This window comes from Amphiprion ocellaris, chromosome 8 (genome assembly GCF_022539595.1).
Source record: "Amphiprion ocellaris isolate individual 3 ecotype Okinawa chromosome 8, ASM2253959v1, whole genome shotgun sequence".
In the NCBI taxonomy this organism is placed as follows: Eukaryota; Metazoa; Chordata; class Actinopteri; family Pomacentridae; genus Amphiprion; species Amphiprion ocellaris.
Window position 1 is genome coordinate 6,459,938 of NC_072773.1, and position 21,339 is coordinate 6,481,276.

Genomic DNA, 21,339 nt, shown 5'->3' on the forward strand with positions numbered 1-21,339 from the left:
ATTTTAAATAATAATTATTATGCATGAAACGTGTGTCCCACAACAATCCTGTTAGCATAACCTTTCCAGCTGGTAGAAGAAGAAGAAAACAGTGAATCACATGAAACGCTGGAATTAACATCATCAGACAGTTTTCCTAAAGAATGTGTAGAGCAAAGCTATGTCCTCTCCTCTATTTTTCATATTTTCATAACATTGTCAGCCTTGATTGAATGTCTCACTCTACTTCATATTATCAGGATCAGACTAATTCTTTGGACTGTTTTCCATCAGTCAGTTTGTCTCTTGGTCAGCAGTAACAGCAGCTAAATATCTAGCTTCTACTGCTGAGAAAAAGATCACATTAGCATGGATTAGCAACCCTGTTACTGTGATTAGAGTAGGGTTAGCAAACAACACAGAAAACATGGAATAAAAATGCTACCATTGATGTGGAAGCTGAGCCAATCAAGCCTTTGACAGTTTATTACCTATTATTGATGAATATGGAGCAGAAAACTGTAAGAGAAGGTTAATTATCAAACATTTTGAAGCCCAAACGTCCTCCAATTCTGCAATGATCCATATAAAAGATGAATGATTTTCATTATAATATGTAACATTTCAATGTCCTTCGCGGTATTTCATTATCCTGTGTGACACTTTACTACCTAGCAGCAATATTTTATCTATTCCAGTCTTATTTTAGTTGACTGATTTTGTTTTCAGCAGTGTATTGTATCAGTATTTCTCATGGTATGTAATTTTCTTTTCTGGGCAACATCTGGCAAAACAATTTTGTGATTAATAAAGGTTTATCTTATCTTATTCCAGCAATTGTGCAGCCCTACAATGGGCATTGCATTTATGCAGTCACACTTTCTCTCCTGTTCCTCGTTAATTTTGCTGTACATGTGTGAAAGCAGCATGTCAACAAACTCTGTATCTTGTAAAGAAAACTTAAAAAAAACTCCCCAAACCATAAAATAAGAGTAAATTACGTTCTATCAAACAAACTTCTCTCATAGATTGGTCATACAAAATGGCACAAAATGAGAACCATGCAAGTTTTTTGTATTGAGCAGAAAAGAAAGTTGTAGCATGATTTGCTTTCTTTACTTCATAATGCACTTTCTGCAATGTGACTCCTGTGGATGTGCAATCAATGCTAAAGCACAGCCTATCATCTATTTGACTCTAAATGGGACTAGAATTTTTAAAAAGTAACACCATGGCTACTTTTTGGAGCCAGTGGAGTCGCCCCCTGGTGGGCACTTCTGTATTTGTTTCACTTTTTACACCTGGAAGCTTTAATATTCAGTTTTCCATCAGCTTACTGTGATGTTTTTCTTCCCCCTAATCGACACAGCTTTAAACTTGAAACGCCGGCTAACTAAATCTATGTATAATAATGTAATTTAAAGTTTTCTTGGTGGGTAACTCTTCTATGTATTCCTAAGCCCACTGGTATCTGCTGCTGCCCTGAACTGACCCAGTCGTTCCTCAGCAGCAGCTCTGTTTGTTTTACGGCCCGTGGAGCATTTCCAGCCACATTAACCGAGGCGAGGGCCGACGAATTTACAGCCATTTATGGTGTGTGGTTTGGAAGGAGAGACTGAGCTCCTGTTAGCAGCCAGAGAGAGCGAAGCTTCTCTTCTTCTGGCAGTTTTTTCATCTGTATCTGTGTGCTTTGTTGTTGTACAAACACTTCTGACTCGCAGCGACTTTCTCACAGAAGCCGACAGAGTTTTTACTGCAGCAATTGGACTTTTTAGGACCTTTGGACGACTAATGAGGAGAGCTTGGTCAGAAAGAAGTTGGAGAAAATGCTCACATGAGAGTTAAAAGTGAAGAGGAGGTGGAGATTTAAAGTGTAATGTTGAGGCCGATCTGTAATCCTAAAGTAAAGAAAAACTTGGTATGCAGAGATTACAGTAAGTAGAAACACCTGCAGGGTGACGATGGGATAAAGAAGAGTAAAGATAAGAGGGAATAACCCAGTTTAAGATCAAAGTAGAAAGAATGAAACAGCTGGAACGAGTTAGAATTAACCTTGTATGTACAGAAACAGAGTTGCCCTAGTTTTAGCTGACACATTGATCATGTTAATGCTTTCTAACGATTGTTTTGTTGCTCTATATTTAGATTTTTTGCTGTTTTTTCTTAGCTTTGATTGGTTTTGATCTCCATTCTATCTCTTGACTAAACTGCTGACAAAAAAGACAGATCAAGATTTGCATTTTTGCAGCAATTTCTCATAAAATCTTTACATTAAACAGGCTAAATACTCTGAGGCATCATGATAGTAGCAGAGCAATGCTCCCTTCACATGCCATAATGTATGAAATGAATCAAATACTTTTTATTTTATTATAAAAATATTAAAAAAATATTTATTATAAAACTTTATTTTATGAACTCTGAACAGGTTTTGCAATTTTTTATTATTATGTTTTGCTCCTGTCACATTTTTAATCACAAACCTCACTGAAGACATTCATTCAAGCCTAAACTGTTGATATCTAATTGGTAGGAAAAAAAACTTGAATAAATAAATAAATAAATAAATAAATAAATAAATAAAATCTGATGAGATTTCTTTCTTTCTGTAGTAATGCTTGAGGGGGAAAGGAATTCTGCAAAAATTGCATTTTGCATTCGTTTAAAAAAAACAAAACAACAAGACTTAAGACTGAACCCATTGAATTCCAAGCAGTCAAGCAGTTTCTGGGCATTTTTAAATATTTATTTGTTACATTTTTCCTCACTGTGGGCTTTTTTTTTTTTTTTTTTTTTTTACTGTAGTATAAAGTCCTGCATCTCTATGGAAACAGAGCAATCATGACTAGAATGAGGGAGAACATAAAAATGTCTTCTGTGGTGTATGACAGCTATAACAGCATAAATCATCCAAATTTAGGACTTAATTTATTTCATTCAATATTTAACAAAAAAAGAAAAAAACAATATGTGCAACTTTTTCCCAAGTAAAATCATGCATTTCAAAGCTGCTGGTGGGTTTTGAACCACAGAGGGTTAATCTTTGTAGTGGAATATATTTTGTAAGGAAGTTGTAAAATCATACAAGAAATAAATAGAAAGCTCTGGATTGTAGAAAGTAACAGAGTGGATGGATGTAAACAAACAAGCAAGACAACTTGTGAAACCTCCATGTGTGTAATACAGATGTAGCTTCACTGCCAACATCTGGGCTGCAGAAATATTCCTGAGCCTCCATTTATTGTTAATAATATTAACCATAGACAAAGCTCCTAATATAAACACTGTACAGTATATTTATCTAAGCGTGACGATGTTCATGGTGGCAGAAATCAAAGAACACGTTTGTTATAAAAATCTAAACGTCACCCGAACATAACACAGTCTTCAACCATTATTCTTGAAAATATCTTCCTTTTTCGGGTGGATTAAATGTGTTGGTGTGAGTTTTCTGGTTGTTGCACTGCAGATGGAGATTCTGTTTGTACATAGATGCAAACATGCACAGGTCTGTGTTGACTGGTGTTGAAATCAATACAGATACTGCTGGTTATAACTGAATTCTGCTCTGGAGGAAAGTCACAGTGCAGCTACAAGTAACAGGAGATTACATTTCCGGAGAGGTGACAGCCGCCTGAGGCCAGACTGAAACTGGAAGTTACAGCAGAAATATGCTGACATCTATCATCTATATTTCATATTTTTAGCCTGTTAGTTGGATAGGAACATAAAGACACTGAAGTCTAAATATTCCAGACGTGACAGCTTCCGAATTACAATAATCATAATAATAATCAAGTAATTGTTCATATTTAGTAAAGTCTTTGAAAAACAATGATAATAATCTAACTTCTGCAGGTGTTTCAGCTCAACACACTATTTGCTAACATGCTGCTTCGATCTCTGCAGGTTTAAGAGTCTCTGGTTGCTGAAGCAGCACTTTGTTTCGCTTACTGATTTACTGAAGCGTCTGTAGGAACAAACAGCAGCATTGTGTGATTGTGTGTGTTTGTGTTTTACCTGCGGGCCGAGCTTCTTGTCAGGTTTGTTGTTGGGTCGCGCTCCTCGTTTCTTCTGAGAGTTCTGCAGCAAAAGGCACACAAAAAGTCTCGTTAGTTGGACGTCGACCGCGAGCAGCTTCGATAAAACGAACAATGAATTCAGTCGGAAGGAGCGAGAAGATGAGCTGAGGTGCAATTTAAAGTTGTGTAACAACAAATACACACTCAGGAGACCACTCTGTTCAACAAAATGGTTCTCCAAGACGTCGTTTCTTATATTTATTGATTTTTCAAGCCCCAAAAGGTCTTGGATTTTCATTTTTCATTATTTCACTCGTTCATTCAACCTTAAATCTTATGAAAACATGGATCTTCATAATTTAACGCATATAGAAAACAACTTGAAATGGAAAAAGCGTCTCCATTTCAGTAAAAAATAATCCATTTTTTTGTCTTGGTCTGCAAATGAGTGCATTAATATGAGTTTACATGTATGTTTTTTCTGCAAAGACACCCAAATGAGAAACTTTAGCTGCTTTTTTCTGACTCCACAGACTTCTATTGCAAGTTGTTCAGAAAGCTACAATACACAACTGATCATGCTGTGATTTTACCTTTACCTCTGAGCAGAGACACAATCTCAGCTGCCAACACTAGAAAATAATAAATCTTTTCACACTTTTCCATCTAGCAAGACATCATTCCACTTAAAAAAAAAAAAAACTACAAAAAAATAAGCAATTTCTCTGTTTCCACGATCTTGAAGACAACACTAAGGAAATGCAGGTTTTCCTCGATGCTTTGGATTCTTGACATTTCTCACCCATTTATGACTCTTTAAAGGAAAAGTTTGACATTTTGGAAGATGTGCTGATTCACTTTCTTCATGTGACATGAAGATTGACGCCACTTTTAAGTCAGAATTTAAAGCTAGAGCCAGCAGACAAGTTCCTAGTTTAGCTTACAGACTGTAAACAGCTGCTGCCTGAATATCTGGAGCTCAAAATTACCTCACAAGGTTTCCTCAGACACAGATTAAGCTCAGTGTTGGACTAAAGCAGACTTCTATATGAAGATTCTCCATTAAAATTCAGTTTAATGTAAGATAAGCTTAATCTATGTCTGCCAAACCATCCCTATATGTGGCATTGTTAACCCTCTAAAGGTTTGAAATGCATGTTGTCTTTGCAAAATCTGCAAAGTTACACCATTTATTAGGAAAGAACTCAGAGAACTGCTGGATTTTGATGATCCTTGAACTACTCATCTATGCTGAAATAATCAAAACCACTTCATCCTACATGTCTCATTTAAAAAATTTGCCAAAAATGAACAGCTTGCTTTAATCAGATTCTGCAAAAAACAAAAAATCTGCATTATTCAACTCAAGCATGGAGCCATTAATGACTCAGCTGCAACCAACAGTCACATGACCAAAATTCAGGAACTTTTTGGCTGAACTGTAGGCTGTGTTTACACCAAATAAATAGGAGCCAAATATGGAAACAAATGAAAAGTATGAATAGTTACATATGTATTTTGCTTCCAGTACTGATAACACCTGTGGGCACTTTTTCCATTTTTGTAAAATAAATAATCAACAATTACATGAGTTTTTGTTGGAACTAGGTTGAACTGCAGGCAGTGTTTAAACTGAGTAGATGGGAGACTTGCATGTAAATGAATAAAAAATGTAAGTTGTAAAATATCTATAGTATGTCTGTGTTTTCCCACAACTGGTAACACCCAGTGGCAAAATGTTGCACACAGTAATTCCATTTTTTCTTCATTTTTTTGGAAAATAAATTATCAAATTCAACTTTTGCTTATTTCTTTGTCATGTTATTTGTTATGTCATTGTAACTTTGTTGTACAAAATATATTTCTGAGTTCTCTCTACTTCTAGTCATGATTGCTCTGTTTCCATAAAGGTGCAGCACTTTATATTGCAGTGAAAAATGAGCCCACGGTAAGTTAAAAAAAACAACAACAACAACAACAACAAAAAAAAAATCACAGCCAAAACTGAAAGTGTAAAAAAGCCAACTAGTGGTGAGGGTATGGGGATGTTCATCCCTAAAGTCACTCTATAAGCTCTGATAACCATCTCTTTAATGTAGGATCATAATCAACTACATGAGATTCGATTATGTTGATTCATCTCTTCATTTAGAGTAAAGCAGATTTCTCAGAATGTCAAACTGCACCTAGTGATGGCGACTCACTCATTCCCACCCACAAACATCAAAACTACGTGATATTGTCATGATAATCACCATTTAGTGAATTAACTCCATCAGTGCTAATGTTTTCCACATTTATTATCAGAAACAAACAGAATCATTAACCGGTTTTCTTGTTCTTGTGTGTTTGATGTGCGTTTGTGGGTAATTTCACTGGAGAATTTGCATTTTTTGCCAAAGGAGCAGCAAATTTCCTAATTATATTTGTGCTACTATCAATTCTAAAGACTTAAATCGCAGTGAAAACGAGGAAATTTAACCTTATTTAACACACACATACTTACACACACGCACGTTTAGTATTGTGTATCTACACACTTCCTCTCCCTGGATGTCATCGCTATGGTGACGTTGATCATTCCCATGGTGATTCTAATCGCCACGGCGACACTGATAAGAGCATGGAAGTACAGCGGTGAGGTGGAGGTACAAGTGTACACACACACACACACACACACACACACACACACACACACACACACACCATCCTCGACTCCTCCAAGTAGCTGCCCAGTGCATTAGACTCTCATAAATCATCATCATGCTTCTTTCTCGTTACAGCTACGACCAACACACACACACACACACACACACACACACACACGCACACACACGCACACACACACACACACACACACACACACACACGCACACACACACACACACATTGCAGTGCGAGTAGCTAAGCTCATTTGGCTCAGTCCGTTTCCATGGAAACAAGCCACTCTCTCTGCAACGCGACTGCTGACAACAAAAGAAACTGAGGGGACGGATGCATGAAAAAGGTGAGAGAGGCAGATAGAAAAATGATTAATAAAAAATGATACTTTGGTAATTTTTTATTAATATTTAAAATGTGAAAACGGTCTTTTTTTTTACCCCGTAAAGTAAACTGTTAAAATGCTGCAGCATCAAGAAGCAGCGGTGAATGTTCTGAATAATCCTCCTCATGTCCAGGTGCTGCAGCATCAGCACGACGGGTATTTGCTTATTTGTCAGATTTCATTCTCCTCTTTCTGTCACTTTCCCCTCCGATAACCTCCCTCCACTCTTTCCATCCCATCATCCTCTCTGCCCTCCATCACCGCTCTTTGGGACTATTCTCCCCAACATTTTAATTTTTCATCTCCCTCCTCTAACTCTCTTTAAGACCGGTTTATCGGGATGCAAACGGTCCATTAATGGCTCTAAACTCACCGATCAATAACCTGACTGATAATGGAACCATCGATTCCGGCTGGAGGTTGAACAAATGACGGAACTGTTGGGTTTCAGCTGAACAGCGTTTAGTTTCCATGGAAAGAAATGATGAATATAATGCATTGTTTCATTTACATGAGGACTTTTTGAGTTGTCAGCAAGAGGGAACATGCGAGAGGCAGCACTTGGAGTTGAAAATAGGGAATCTGGGTTGAAATTTGCGTGAAATTCTGATGTTAGACACTTTTAAGACAAAGAAGACATCAATTTGTCTCTATGCAACTGTTATCAGGGTCCTAATAATAAGTATTTTTCACAGCAGACATGGATGTATGATGCAGGAATTGAAAAACTTATGAATATCTTTGATAATATATTTAATATATCAGTCTGAAGGTGTAAAACTTGATGCTTGCTTCAAAAAAGCCATAAAAAATTGTGGGATATTTACATTTTTTGGGACTTGTAACCTTCGCAACCTTGAAAGTTTTTGCAGTTAACATTTGCACGAGTACAATTCAGTCAATAGTCAATTCAATATTTTCCCTATAACTAACTGAGCAGTTTTGTAGTGCAACCAAAAGCAAACAGCGACTGAAAAAGGCGATTCATAATGTGGATTTTGTTGCTGTTTTTGTGTGCAAAGCAAAACAAAATAGCAAGTCATGTGACATAAAAGCAGGCCAAAAAAAATTGCAAAAAATCTTACAATTTTACTGCTTTTAACATTAAAACTAACACATTTTCAAGTACCAGGACACTAAAACTGAAGTAGCTAATTGGAATTCTGTCTTTTTCCAGTCTAATCTGTTGGTGAAAAGCTTGATATTTTTACAAAAAGCCATAAAAATTATGAGATAACTCTTTTTTTGGAACTTGTAACCCTTTCAACCTTGAAAACAACCATAGTTTTTATAATTAATGTTTGCAAAGGTGTAATTTAACCAAAATCATAATATTTTCCCTAAAACTAAAAAACAGCGACTGAAAATGGCGACTTGTAGTGTGGATTTTGTTGCTGGTTTTTTTTGTGCAAAGCAAAAGAAAAGACAATTTTACAGCTTTTAATGGTAAACTAATACATTTTCAAGTTCCAGGACACTAAAACTGATGCAGCTAAATGGAATTCAACCATCTTTATTCTGTTTTCACATCTGTGCTTTTCCTTTTTTCTCTGACTACTGAATTACCAACAAGAGGAAAAGTTCGATACAGCAGCTGGAGTTGAAAATAGTGACTTTGGGTTTTAGTGAGTACTAGATACTTTAAAGACAAAGGCAACATTGATTTGAATCCACCAATCTTTATTAACAGGGTTTTTTTCACAGCAGGTGAGGATGTATGACGCAGGAATTTAACAAATTGTGAATATTTTTAATTATATCTCTGCTCCAGTGCAGTTTGACAGTGTAAAACTTGATATTTTCATTTAAAAAAGGCAGTAAAATTCCACATTTTTATGGTACTCATCATAGTTGCTAGCATTAAAAGCAACCAGATGCTGCATTTGCACAGATGTAATCTGACTTCAGCCATTTTCCTGAATTTAACTGAGAATTTTGAATAGCGACTGAAAACAGCATTTTTTAATGTGGACTTTGCAGCACTTTTTATGACATGTGACATGAGCTCTGGCCAAAAAAACTAAGAAAAAATGCTTAGTTTTACAAGATTTATTGTTAAACTAAATTGTTTTCAGGATTCAGTATTCAGTGTTCAGTCATTCTCACGGTGCAAAATTTATTTTCACCAAAAATTGTAAGATGCATAGATTTTTTTTGGGACTTGTAACCGTTGCAACCTTGAAAACAACCAGAGGTTTTGCAGTTACCATTTCCATAGATGTAATTTAACCTTGTTTTGCAGTGTAACCAGATGTAAACAGCGACTGAAAACAGCAGCTTTTAATTTGAAGTTGCTTGTAACTCACAAGTCCTTATGCCTTTGCAGTCGTTATTGTCAAACTAATTCATTTTCAGTGACAGTTAACCAACGTGCAGCATCAAGACCCTGAAACTGAAGCAGCTACATGGAATTTAGTCATCATTATTCTATTATTTGTACCTTTCTTTTTCCTCTAGTTTGTTTATTTCATCCAGCAGACGAGACTGAACCTGAACCTCCACCGACTCGCTCCAAACTGCAAATAAAACTGCTTCATTAACCGGTAATTAGATACCTGCCCGTCCTGAACCACAAAACGCTGACGCTCTTTGTCAAACGCCTGCCTAAAGTCATATTCGTCAGGCTGAAACGTGTGGGAGTCGCTTCGTGTTATGAGCTGTCTGAGATGTCTGTTTAACTGCTGAAGAGGGGAGCCGCCGCTGGAACGAGCAAAATGAAGTTTGAAGGAGGATATTTTTAGCAAAACCCTTTAACTATAATCAGTAAATCTTTGTGCAGATCGACTGTTGCATTGTCTTTTTCCAGTAAATTCCCTGGAAACAACCGCTTTGACAGACCTGCTTTTCTATACTTCATGTGGTTCCGTTTAATTCCTATAAAGCTCGATTATTTTCACACACTTTATTCTTGCTTTAGCAAAACCACGCTTAGAAATTTTCATTATTTACGCTGTGAACCGGAGCTCTGTTCTCATGTTTCTGAGCCTGCAGGTCTCTGGTTACATAGCAGATAAGATAACAGGTCGACTTCCATGTTATCTGATGACATATTTAACAGCTCCTTACTGTTTCCTCTGGTTTTCCAGCAACAGCAACGGTTCTGTCAGGATTTGTTTCACTGTTTGTCACCTTAACCACACTGTTGATGCAGAAAAAATGCTCATGGATGAGGATTTAGCAGAAATGATGATGAAAAAAGGATTTTCAAGGCTAAAAATGGCCGAACTGATGGATGCAGGACGGAGAGGGAAAGTGGAAAAGATGGTCGGCGACAAAGGGAAAGATGAAAACAATGATGGCAGAGTGAGAGGGAGAATAAAAGGAGAGTGAAAGAGAGATTCGTTGTCATTCCTCCGTCATGCATGAAGAGTCAGCGGTGTGAAATCTCCTCCTTCCAAAACAATCTGATCTGCAGCTCAACCAGCTGTGACACATCGACAGACCCGACGAAAACCCCGATGGAAAGTCAGGCGAGTCCAGAGGAGGACATGGAAAAGGCTGACGAGGTGGACGGAACAGGAAAGTCCAGGAAACGTGATGAAACTGCACAAAGTCGATCATAGATGACTAAATACACTGAAAACACTGATGAAACTTGGACTAAAAGTGGGCTAGTGGCAAGTATTTTTGTGCAAAATGCACACAAGGAAGGAAAAACTGCTGCCTGTCAAACATCTAAAATAAAGACAACAGAATCAAATCCACTGACAGAAATCTTCCTGAGCTGCTAAGCGTGCGACAGTTTTTCTTTTTCCAATATGTGCCAACACGGTTTCCAGATAGGAAAGGTTTTAACAGCCTGCTCAGGTTACAGCTCATCACACAGGTTAACTGGCAATACAGGAGATTGTTACCTGAAAATGGGAGTGAGGAAAGCGAGGAAGCGGCTCGGAAATCAGATTTGCTTTTGCTGTTCAGACTCACCTGAACTGACCGACCGTGAAATCCTGAAAGGGGAGAAGACCTCGAAATGGACTCTTAAGATACGTGATGAAGTTCGGATTTAACCTTTACAAGCTGAAGTCCATTTATTGCCACAAATGTATATGCTCATGTGCTTCAAAAACTTTCATTCATTAACCTGTTATTTCATGATTTAGGGGTTTAAATGGACTTTTCGGCAACCAGTTTGGATATTTTAACAGGACATGTGGTTGCAAACTTGAACTAAAGGCTAATAAGGAACATGGTTAGCGTTATGTAACTCCTATATTTCTTACATTTCTTTAACTATGTCCATCGATCATCCTGTTACACCATTCAGCGCTCGTTCTCCTACACTGTAAGCCACTGGACAGGCACCAGTGGGACCAGATTGCCAAGATGTCCATGTAACTTTCACTAAAACCAAATGTTGTTACATTTTTTTTTTGCTTTTAGCACAAATCAAACTGTAAAGCAGTAGTCCACAAACAAATGGGTGACGCCATATTGAACCACTCTTATATACGCTTAAAAAAGTGCATTTGAGCTGTAGTTAAAGTACTGTTTCAATTAGAATCTCACTTATCTTTCTGCTTTGGGCATCGCAGCTTATTTAAGTGGATTCTATCAACTTAAAATTACATTATGTCTCTTTAAGCAGGTTTTGGGATTTCAGCGAAAGTGCTAAAATTAGGTTTACTACTTCTGTAGCACTGTGTGTCACACTTTCTTTTCAAAATTTTCCTCCCCAACTCAATTGTGATATTGTTAGTAGCATTACAGAGTAAAGTAAAACAAGACGTAAATAAAAGAACCCTAACATGTTACATTTGAAGAAAGCAAGTATTTGAATTAGAAAACTCAGAAACTTTGAGTTGACTTTCCTGAAAATTAGCTAGGAGTGCCAATGAGTAGTTTATTAAATTGGCATTAATAATTTCACTGATTACAAATCTGAATCGATAAGGCAGAAGACATGCACTCAAGAAAATATACTGTAGATTAGCTGCAGTACCTGGTTGCACCACCAGGTGGAACCTCTTTGTGTTTAAGACTTTAGCGAACCTACAGAGAGGATTGTGGGAGTTTAGCTAGTAAAGCGCATCCATGAGAAAGTGTTCCGTGATGCTAAATGGCTAGTGGCAATAGCGAACATGATTTTAGTTAGCTAGTGTGCTGTTTCAGATGATAGCTAATAGTCTGTAGCAGGTAAGCAACTGACATCACACAATATATGCAAATAAAATAGTGTATGTCACATGACTGCAGTCAGGATATTTAATAATGGTTTCATTTTATGTGACTAACTAATCGGTTATTGATTGGTAAGGCTAGATTTGAGATAAATCAGATGATATGACCACATCAAACTCAAAGCAGTGTCAATGGTGTAACTTGCTAACTTAATTAGGAAAAAATATTTAAATTGCATGTTACAAAATGAAGCAGTTCATTTAAACTGGGACAAAAATAGTCTTTTTTTCAGTGTACAAGCCTCCAACATACTTGCTTTGCTGTGTCTCTCCAAACCACTGCAACGTAAATAATATCGCTTTTACAAATATTAGAGTCTGCAGAAAATGCCTTGTAGTCACTGAAACACTACAGCAAACAATATCCGCAGAGGGCAGAAATTAGATCCGACTGTCAGAATACAGAGTCAGACAGTGTGTTAGTGTGTGTGTGCACGTTGAGAGCGTGCACGTTTCTGGAGAGAAAATTGATTTATTTGAAGTGCATGAAGCCGCAGACTCACACTTTCTCTCCCTTTTGCAGGCGAAGGGCCAGTCTGAGCACGAAAGAACAGGACAGTCATCATCACACAAGAGTCGCCACAATGCAGCACACAATGGGTTGCATAACCAGTGTGTGTGTGTGTGTGTGTGTGTAGATAATTAGACGGCACTGTTCCTCCTAGAGCTGCAAACAAAACACAACAAATCAGAACGGCAGAGCTTCCACTAATTCTTAAATCAGCTCATTATGAAGACGGGAAACTAATCAATTTTGCATTTGTCTGTTTTGTTTTTCTTCAATGAGCAAACTGAATTAAAACAAAGAGATTTCTCCGCTCCAATCTTGACATTTACTCAACAAAACAATCTAAATGTGCTCTTGTAAAGTTCCACCTCATTTCGTCTTAGTCACACTTGACAACCGGCTTCGTTCCGATTCCTGGGATGCAGCAGCAGTTTTCAGAGTAAAGCGTCTCGAGGCAGGTAAGACGAGAGCAACACCAGTGTTTTCCCAAATCCCTCGTCTGCTCGGCTCATTACGACACACTCACGCTGCTTCCACACTTGCTCACACTTTAACACATATTTTGAGAAAACATCATAAGACCCCGCCAGCGACGAATTAGGAAATAATCAGCCGGTTCGCTGTCAACACTTCCAGCGTAAAGCTTCTTTGTCTGCTGCAGCGTCACCCAAAAGCCTGCATTTAGGAACAGAAATCGAATAAATCTGAGTGTTGTTCTTCCAGTTGCTTATAATTTAAACCATGCTGCTGCTGGTTTTTATGTGTTTTCGTAATCGAGTTTATTTTAACTTCTCTGCAAACAATGCTGCTGTGTTTCAGATATTTGACTTTCAAATGAGCCTTTGTTTGGACCAGAAATACAGACGCTGATGGAAAACAATCGCTGCTGAAAACAGAAAGCTGCAGGTGTTTGAAAAAGCTGCACACAAACTTAAAGCAAACATGATTTGTCATTAAATAGATAAAAGCTTTTACTTTGGTTGCCTCTCTGGCCTCAGGCAGCAATTTCAGGATAATGGGAAGTAAAATTTCTTTTTAGTCAGTTGATGTCGGAAACATCATCATTAGGAAACAAATCTAAGAGTGAAGGTGAATAGGAGCACAAGCAGAAAACCAAAACGTCTCCTTGTAAAGATGGATGCTTTAGTTTCAGGCTTTTACTTTTGCTTTTGACTTAAAAAGCGCTGAATGCTAAAATGAAGTGTAGCAGTCGCACAAGTAGGGAAGTCATGAAGTCATTAAACTGATTCTGCAATGTTGACTACGAAGTACTATTAGTTTAAGGTTTGTTCATTAGAACTGCACTGATTAATCAATAAGTTATCAATTATTAAATTAATCGTCAATTATTTAGATAACAATTAATCAGTTTGAGTACTTTTTTTCAGGAAAAAAAAGGCAAAATTCTCTGATTTCAGCTTTAAAATCCTCCGAACCCCTAAACCTGCTGGCAAGTTTAAAAGACAAGTAAAAATCAACAAAATGATGACGAGAGGGATTGTCCTTTTGAGGTCAACAAGCTGTTCATTAAAGGCATACATATGACTTAAACTGTCATTTTTGCTGCATTATGTCATGACAATGCTTGAACCAGAAACTGCACCTTGGGAGAAATCATTAAAAGAACATCTGCAACACTGAATCACTGCAGCTCTTGACTAGCAATTAGATGATGTCAGTTTGGACTTTCTGATCAAATGTAAAACAAAAGCCTCCTTTCTTTTGCTTCCAGAGATGCACTGACTGTATATCCTCTCAGCTTTTTATACACAATTATCTGCTGTGTTCACATTAACGTAACAAGAGCGTCAAGATGGAAATGACTGAATGAAAAGCCGACGATGAAGAGGATGTGAACGAACGGCATCATGGTGAAAAACTGAATGACTGAGGTGGAAAAAGAGCAGATCTGCTGAGTGAAGTATGTTAATCTGAGTGTTTCTCTGTGGCGCCACAGGTTGTATGATAAGGTTTTGACTTCGACAGACTGAGAGAAATAGCGAGATCAAAATCAGGAGCTTCTTTTCCCCGCTGGTGTCGACTAAACATGCAGCGGAGGAATAAAAACTGTATCACAAAGCGCCGCTCAGACTCTATGACAAGAGAAAACTCATGTAGTTTGTATTGATTACATTCAGATCAATAAAGTCTTGTACACAGTTATAGAATTTCCAGTTTCATTTTATATTGCTTCTTGGGGGCATGTTGGAGAAATCAAGCTAAGCGTTTGGATGTACATGTAATTTGTCTTCTGTGGCCTGAAACATGCAGAGAATACGAGATTGTTGGTATTCAAGGCAGAAAGTCAAAGACATTTCTGGTGGGTGTTGGACTCCTTGCGGTCCGATTCCTGACCACACCTTTTGTTGTTTTTTTTCATCAGTATATCAGTTTAAGACACTGGGAATCAGTTTCCATGAACTGTAAATAATTTAGGAAGTCTGGATGATCCTTTCCTGTGCTGCACCTTCAAACTTTTGCCTAATGGAGTACGACCATTGTCCACATCAAACTATATGAAAGCAACACCATACAAGTAACCATGGAGGTTAAGTTCATAAGAAATAAAACCAGCCATTGTCTGCAGCCAAAGGTTTTGCAGCTACAGCATCCATAGATCTTGTTTGACTGTTTGAGTTGCGTGTCCAGTTCGGGAACCTCAGAGTTCTGTCTCTGCTTTATGTGAACAATTTATCTCTATTGGCTTCATCAGACTGTAATCTTCAGCTCACACTTGCGTGGTTTGTAAAGTCTAAAGTGGCCAGAATGAGAATCAGCACCTCCAAGTCTGAGGCCAAGGTTCTCATGGATTGGTCCCTCTGGGTTGGGGTTGAGTTGCTTCCCAAAGTGAGAAAGTTCAAGTATGTTGAGGTCTCGTTCATGAATGATGGAAAAATTGAATAAGAGATGGACAGATGGTTTGGTGCAGGTCTAATGACAGTTCTGCACTGCAAAATATCAATGATGCAAGCCAGCTGTGATCAAACACACATCACACTCCTCCCACGTGGAGACAGTCCAGCTAAATCTACGTCGTATTCACTCCTAATAACAACATCTTTAACTGTTCCCAACCTGTCTTTTGTTGTGTTTTTTTCCACTGTGCAAATTCAGGCTGCCATGATGCAACACAACAGTGATTCAGCTCACATCGGCGCAGCCACAGCCAATGGAGTGAATGGTCAATTAGCATCGCATTAGCATAGCATTAGCACGGCAACAAAGAGCCGCAAGACCGATGGAGGATGGATATGATGCTCTGTGTGCAGCTCGGGCCTTACTGATAAAAGACTAGACTCCTTCAGGTTCGTTTACTTTGGCTTCACACACAAACTGATAATGTGCAAAGGAAGGATGACGAATAAAGGAAGACAAGGATACAAGGAGGAGGAGAGGAGAATAAATTAACAAGGGAGAGGAGGGGCAGAGGAAGGAGGATTTGCAGCTCTTTGTTACCAGAATCACTGCTCACTTCCAGCCTCTTCCATTAGAGAGAAGCTTTATTCCTGCCAATGTTCATGTGAGTGTCTCCAGACATTCCGCTTATTAAGGCAGTGTGTTAGTAGGTGACCTCACGCAAATGAACGCTCTTCAGGAGAACCCTGCTGATCGATCTGAATTATTCATATATATATGTGTGTGCGTGTGTGTGTGTGGTGTTTATATATGTGTATAGCTGCAACACAGGTGTTTGTGTTGCATTTCTAGTGTGTTTTGGAGGATTTCTGTGTTTTCATGAGCATGCCCAGCAGAGTTGGAAGCTGAACAGTGTGGACTAAGAAGACGATGGGCATGTGTGTGTGTTTGTGTGTCTTTCTGTGTTTGTGTGCACGCAACAGACATTAAATTTCAACACCAAACGCCTCCCTCACCTCCGTCCTGCCATGTTTCCATTTGTCCTCAGGGTCCTAATGCCCCATGTTTACAATTATCTCAAAATGAGCAAAACTATGAAACAAGTCAAGAAAATATATTTTAAAAAATGCATAAAAATATGGTATTGTGGAACAGTAAAGGTGTTATTGGGGTTTCTCAAGAGGCATATATGGTTTAAAGCAAGCAGGAAACAGTAAGATATAAGATTTACAGACAGGCAGCAGGTTTGAGTTAGAAAGTTAAACTTCATCCTACTTGTTTTCAGACATTTGAGGTTCTAGTTGTGGTTTGTATGTTGTTGTTTTTTTGTTGTTGTGGTTGTGTGGTTTTATTTTCTCTTGTTTTTGCATTCATGAAATTTGACATCAAATAAATGAATACAATTTCCCTATCAACTCATTGAATTTTTAGAAAAATGTTTCCTTGATCATCTGATTCCTCTGTAAATTATACAGCATAAAATATCAATAATTATAAAGATATTTGTCGAGATTTATTGATGTTGATGGGGCTCACAGTAACAATTTCTTTTAAATAGGCTCACTGTTTTCCATTTCCTTCTATGTTGGTGTGCTCGTGTGACTTCCCTTTGGAAAACTGGGATATTTTTCCAGTGTTCGGAATTATATTTGATGAGGAAATACCTCAGTGTGAAGAAACTGCTGCATCAACAGAAAACATGAAGCAACCAGTGTTGCAAAGACCAAAAGGATGTAAGATGGAATAAATCAGGTCAGAGAGTGACGCTTTCTTCTGCCAGCAAATTATAGCAATAGGAAATATTAGATTTATTTTAATGTAGTGACATTAAACTTTACCTTTTCTGATTTCTTTCCACTTTTTATGTAAACTGTCCACAAAAATGTAAAGATAAAAAGACAGCATATGGTGATGGACACACAATGATTTTACTTTGATGCACCAAATAAAACTGCCATGAAGGCCAAAAATTCAAAGTTTAGTTGAACAGACAAACCCAAGCCTGCTCCCTCTCTAAAGAACATAAATATTATTATTAGAAAAAATGATGCTAATATAAAAACAAAACAGATTGAAAACATGAAAATAGAGCTCCATCGACCTCCATCAACGTCCACATGTGCAGGTTTCCTGAGGTATGCCAGTCCACGGTTGCCTGGCTCTGTGGTTACTAGAAACCCGTCCTATTGTTTTTTTGTTTTTTTTTTTTTTTATGTCTATTGACGTGAGATCTTTCCTTGTTGTTCTTGAATTCTTTTGACTTTTTATGGAACCCATCCACAAAAAAATAAAGATAAAAAGACAGCATATGTCCCAGTGATGGACTTTTTTTCAATGGCAATAAGAAAATTGTTTGTTCACGTTAATGCATCAAATTGAAGTGCTATGATGAAAATGTAAAGTTTGGTTGCATTAAAAACAATAATTTTTTAAAAACTCAAGCGTCCTCCCTCTCTGCCTCAAAAACAAATAAAGCCGATAGAAAACATGAAAATGGAGCCCCATCACCAACCATCAACCTCCACATGTGCAGGTTTCCCAAGGCATGCTAATCTGCAGCTGCCTGGGCCTGTTGCTGCCAGCAACTTGTCCTATTTTTTTTCTTTATTTAATGTGTATCAAGGTGAGATCATTCCTTTACCATTATTTATTTTTAATTTGAAAGAATCTGCACAATTGCATTGATATGTGCGATATTGTCATTTCCACATGCATAGGAATTTCGGCAATCTTCAGAGATATCTAGATGCTTCATTTTAACATTCATGTTGACGTGGACAGTGACAGCCTTACGACAGCTTTTAATTCAATATTAGACTCGATCGGGTTTTCTCAACATGTAAAGAAACCAACTCATAGTTTTAATCATACCCTTGACCTCGTTCTGACTTATGGCATAGAAATCGAACAGTTAACAGTATTTCCCCGGAACCCTCTTCTTTCTGACCATTTTATGATAACATTTCAATTTACAACAATAGATTGTATAGGAGTTAAGAATAAATACCATTACAGTAGATGTCTGTCTGACAATTCAGTAACTAAATTTAAGGAAATAATACTCTATTTAGTCCAGCACCACTTACTGATATAATGGAAGGGAAATATTATAATTTTACCCCCACAGAAGTGGATTATTTTGTTAATAATGCTGCAGCCTCACTGCGTACAACACTTGATAGTGTTGCACCTGTAAAAAAGAAAGTTCTATCTCAGAGAGGACCTGCTCCTTGGTATAATTCCCAGCTGCGGACTTTAAAGCAGGCATCCCGAAAGCTGGAAAGGAAGTGGTACTCCACTAATTTAGAGGAAGTTTATGTAGCTTGGAAAAACAGTCTAGTAATTTATAAAAAAAAAAAACTCTTCGTAATGCCAGGACAACATATTATTCATCTTTAATAGAGGAAAACAAGAACAACCCCAGGTTTCTCTTCAGCACTGTAGCCAGGCTGACAAAGAGTCAGAGCTCTGTTGAAACTTGTATTCCTTTAGCTTTGAGCAGTAACAACTTCATGAGCTTCTTTACAAATAAAATTATTATGATTAGAGAAAAAATTAATCTGGCCCTTCCTACAAATGTCACAGATGTATCATCGAGTACAGATGCTTTAGAACTGGCTGTAAGACCAGATGGATATTTAGAATTTTTCACTCCCATACATCTCTCTGAACTAATTTTAATAGTTTCTACATCCAAACCATCAACATGTCTTTTAGATCCTATCCCAACTAGACTGTTCAAGGAGGCTTTACCTTGAATTAATTCCTCAATGTTAGATCTGATTAATCTCTCTCTAGTAACAGGCTATGTACCACAGGCTTTTAAGTTTGCTGTAATCAAACCTTTACTTAAAAAGCCCACTCTAGATCCAGATGTTTTAGCCAACTATAGACCAATTTCCAACCTCCCATTTCTCTCCAAAATTCTGGAAAGAACAGTTGCAAATCAATTATTGCAACAATTATAAAGGAATAGCTTGTTTGAAGAGTTTCAGTCAGGCTTCAGAGTGCATCATAGCACAGAAACAGCTCTGGTGAAAGTTACTAATGACCTTCTCATAGTGTCAGATAGTGGGCTGGTCTCTATACTCATTTTATTGGACCTTAGTGCAGCATTCGATACAATCGACCACAAACTTTTATTACAGCGACTAGAACATTCTATTGGCATTAAAGGGACAGCACTGGACTGGTTTAAATCCTACTTATCAGACAGGTTCCAGTTTGTGCATGTCAACAATGACTCTTCTGAGCATACTAGGGTTAATCATGGAGTTCCTCAGGGTTCTGTCTTAGGACCAATACTGTTCACATTATACATGCTTCCCTTAGGCAATATTATTAGGAAGCACTGTATTAATTTCCACTGTTACGCTGATGACGCTCAATTGTATTTATCTATGAAGCCAGATGAAACTAATCAGCTAGCCAGACTGCAAGATTGTCTTAAGGACATAAAGACCTGGATGACCTATAATTTCCTACTACTAAATTCAGACAAGACTGAAGTCATTGTATTTGGCCCCAAACATCTTAGAGAATTGCTTTCAAAGCATATAGTTACTCTGGATGGCATTACATTGGCCTCCAGTACTACTGTGAGGAACCTCGGCGTTATCTTTGACCAGGACATGTCCTTTAACTCACACATAAAACAAATCTGTAGGACTTCCTTTTTCCACCTGAGAAATATTGTGAAAATCAGGAACATCCTGTCTCAGAGTGATGCAGAAAAACTAGTCCATGCATTTGTTACTTCTAGGCTTGATTACTGTAATTCCTTATTATCAGGTTGTCCCAATAGCTCTCTGAAACATCTACAGCTGATCCAAAACGCTGCAGCCAGAGTACTGACGGGAGTTAGCAAGAGAGATCATATTTCTCCTATATTGGTTTCTCTTCATTGGCTTCCTGTTAAATCTAGAATAGAATTCAAAATCCTTCTTCTGACATATAAAGCTCTTAACAACCAATCTCCATCATATCTTAAAGACCTGATAGTACCATATTACCCTAGCAGAACTCTTCGCTCTCAGACTGCAGGCTTACTTGTTGTTCCTAGAATCTCTAAAAGTAGAATGGGAGGCAGAGCCTTCAGTTATCAGGCACCTCTCCTGTGGAACCAGCTCCCAGTTTGGGTTCGGGAGGCGGACACCCTCTCTATTTTTAAGACCAGGCTTAAAACCTTCCTTTTTGACAAAGCTTATAGTTTGGGCTGACTGGGGGACCCTGACGGGGTGAGCTGGTGTTTTCATTTGCACAACTGACTTCCCCTCTTGAGGTCCCTTTAGTTTGCCCCTAGTTATGCTGCTATAGGCCTAGGCTGCTGGGGAACCTCTCTGGATGCACTGAGCCCTTCTCTACCCCTCTGTCTCTCTATCTCTACCTCCATCCCTCTACCTCTACCTCTCTACCTCTTCTGTCCCTCTCAACCCGCCCGGCCAGCAGGCAGATGGGTCCCCCCACATTAGAGCCGGGTTCTGCTCGAGGTTTTTTTCCCTGTTAAAAGGGTGTTTTCCTGCCACTGTCACCTTTTGGCTTGCTTTGGGGGTTCAGGCATATGGGTTCTGTAAAGCGTCTTGAGACAATTTGTAATTGGCGCTATATAAATAAAATTGAATTGAATTAAATTGAATTGTTGTAAATGTATTTGTACCTATTTTTCATTGTTATGTTAACATTAAAATATTACCTGCGTGCATTAATAAACAAACTAAGGTGGCTAAATTCAGAGCAAGGTGGTTAAATCTA

The 21,339-nt window shown here is 38.0% G+C and overlaps 1 protein-coding gene across 4 annotated transcripts in view; it reads right to left on the reverse strand.

Annotated features, from left to right (window-relative positions):
- The window catches only part of soga1 (suppressor of glucose, autophagy associated 1), a 160,833-nt gene that overhangs the window by 50,100 nt on the left and 89,394 nt on the right, over positions 1-21,339 (reverse strand). For all 4 annotated transcript variants that reach the window (XM_055012698.1, XM_055012699.1, XM_055012697.1 and 1 more), the window contains exon 5: positions 4,000-4,062. In XM_055012698.1, the coding sequence (XP_054868673.1) occupies positions 4,000-4,062 (63 nt within the window). The remainder of the gene's footprint in view (positions 1-3,999; positions 4,063-21,339) is intronic.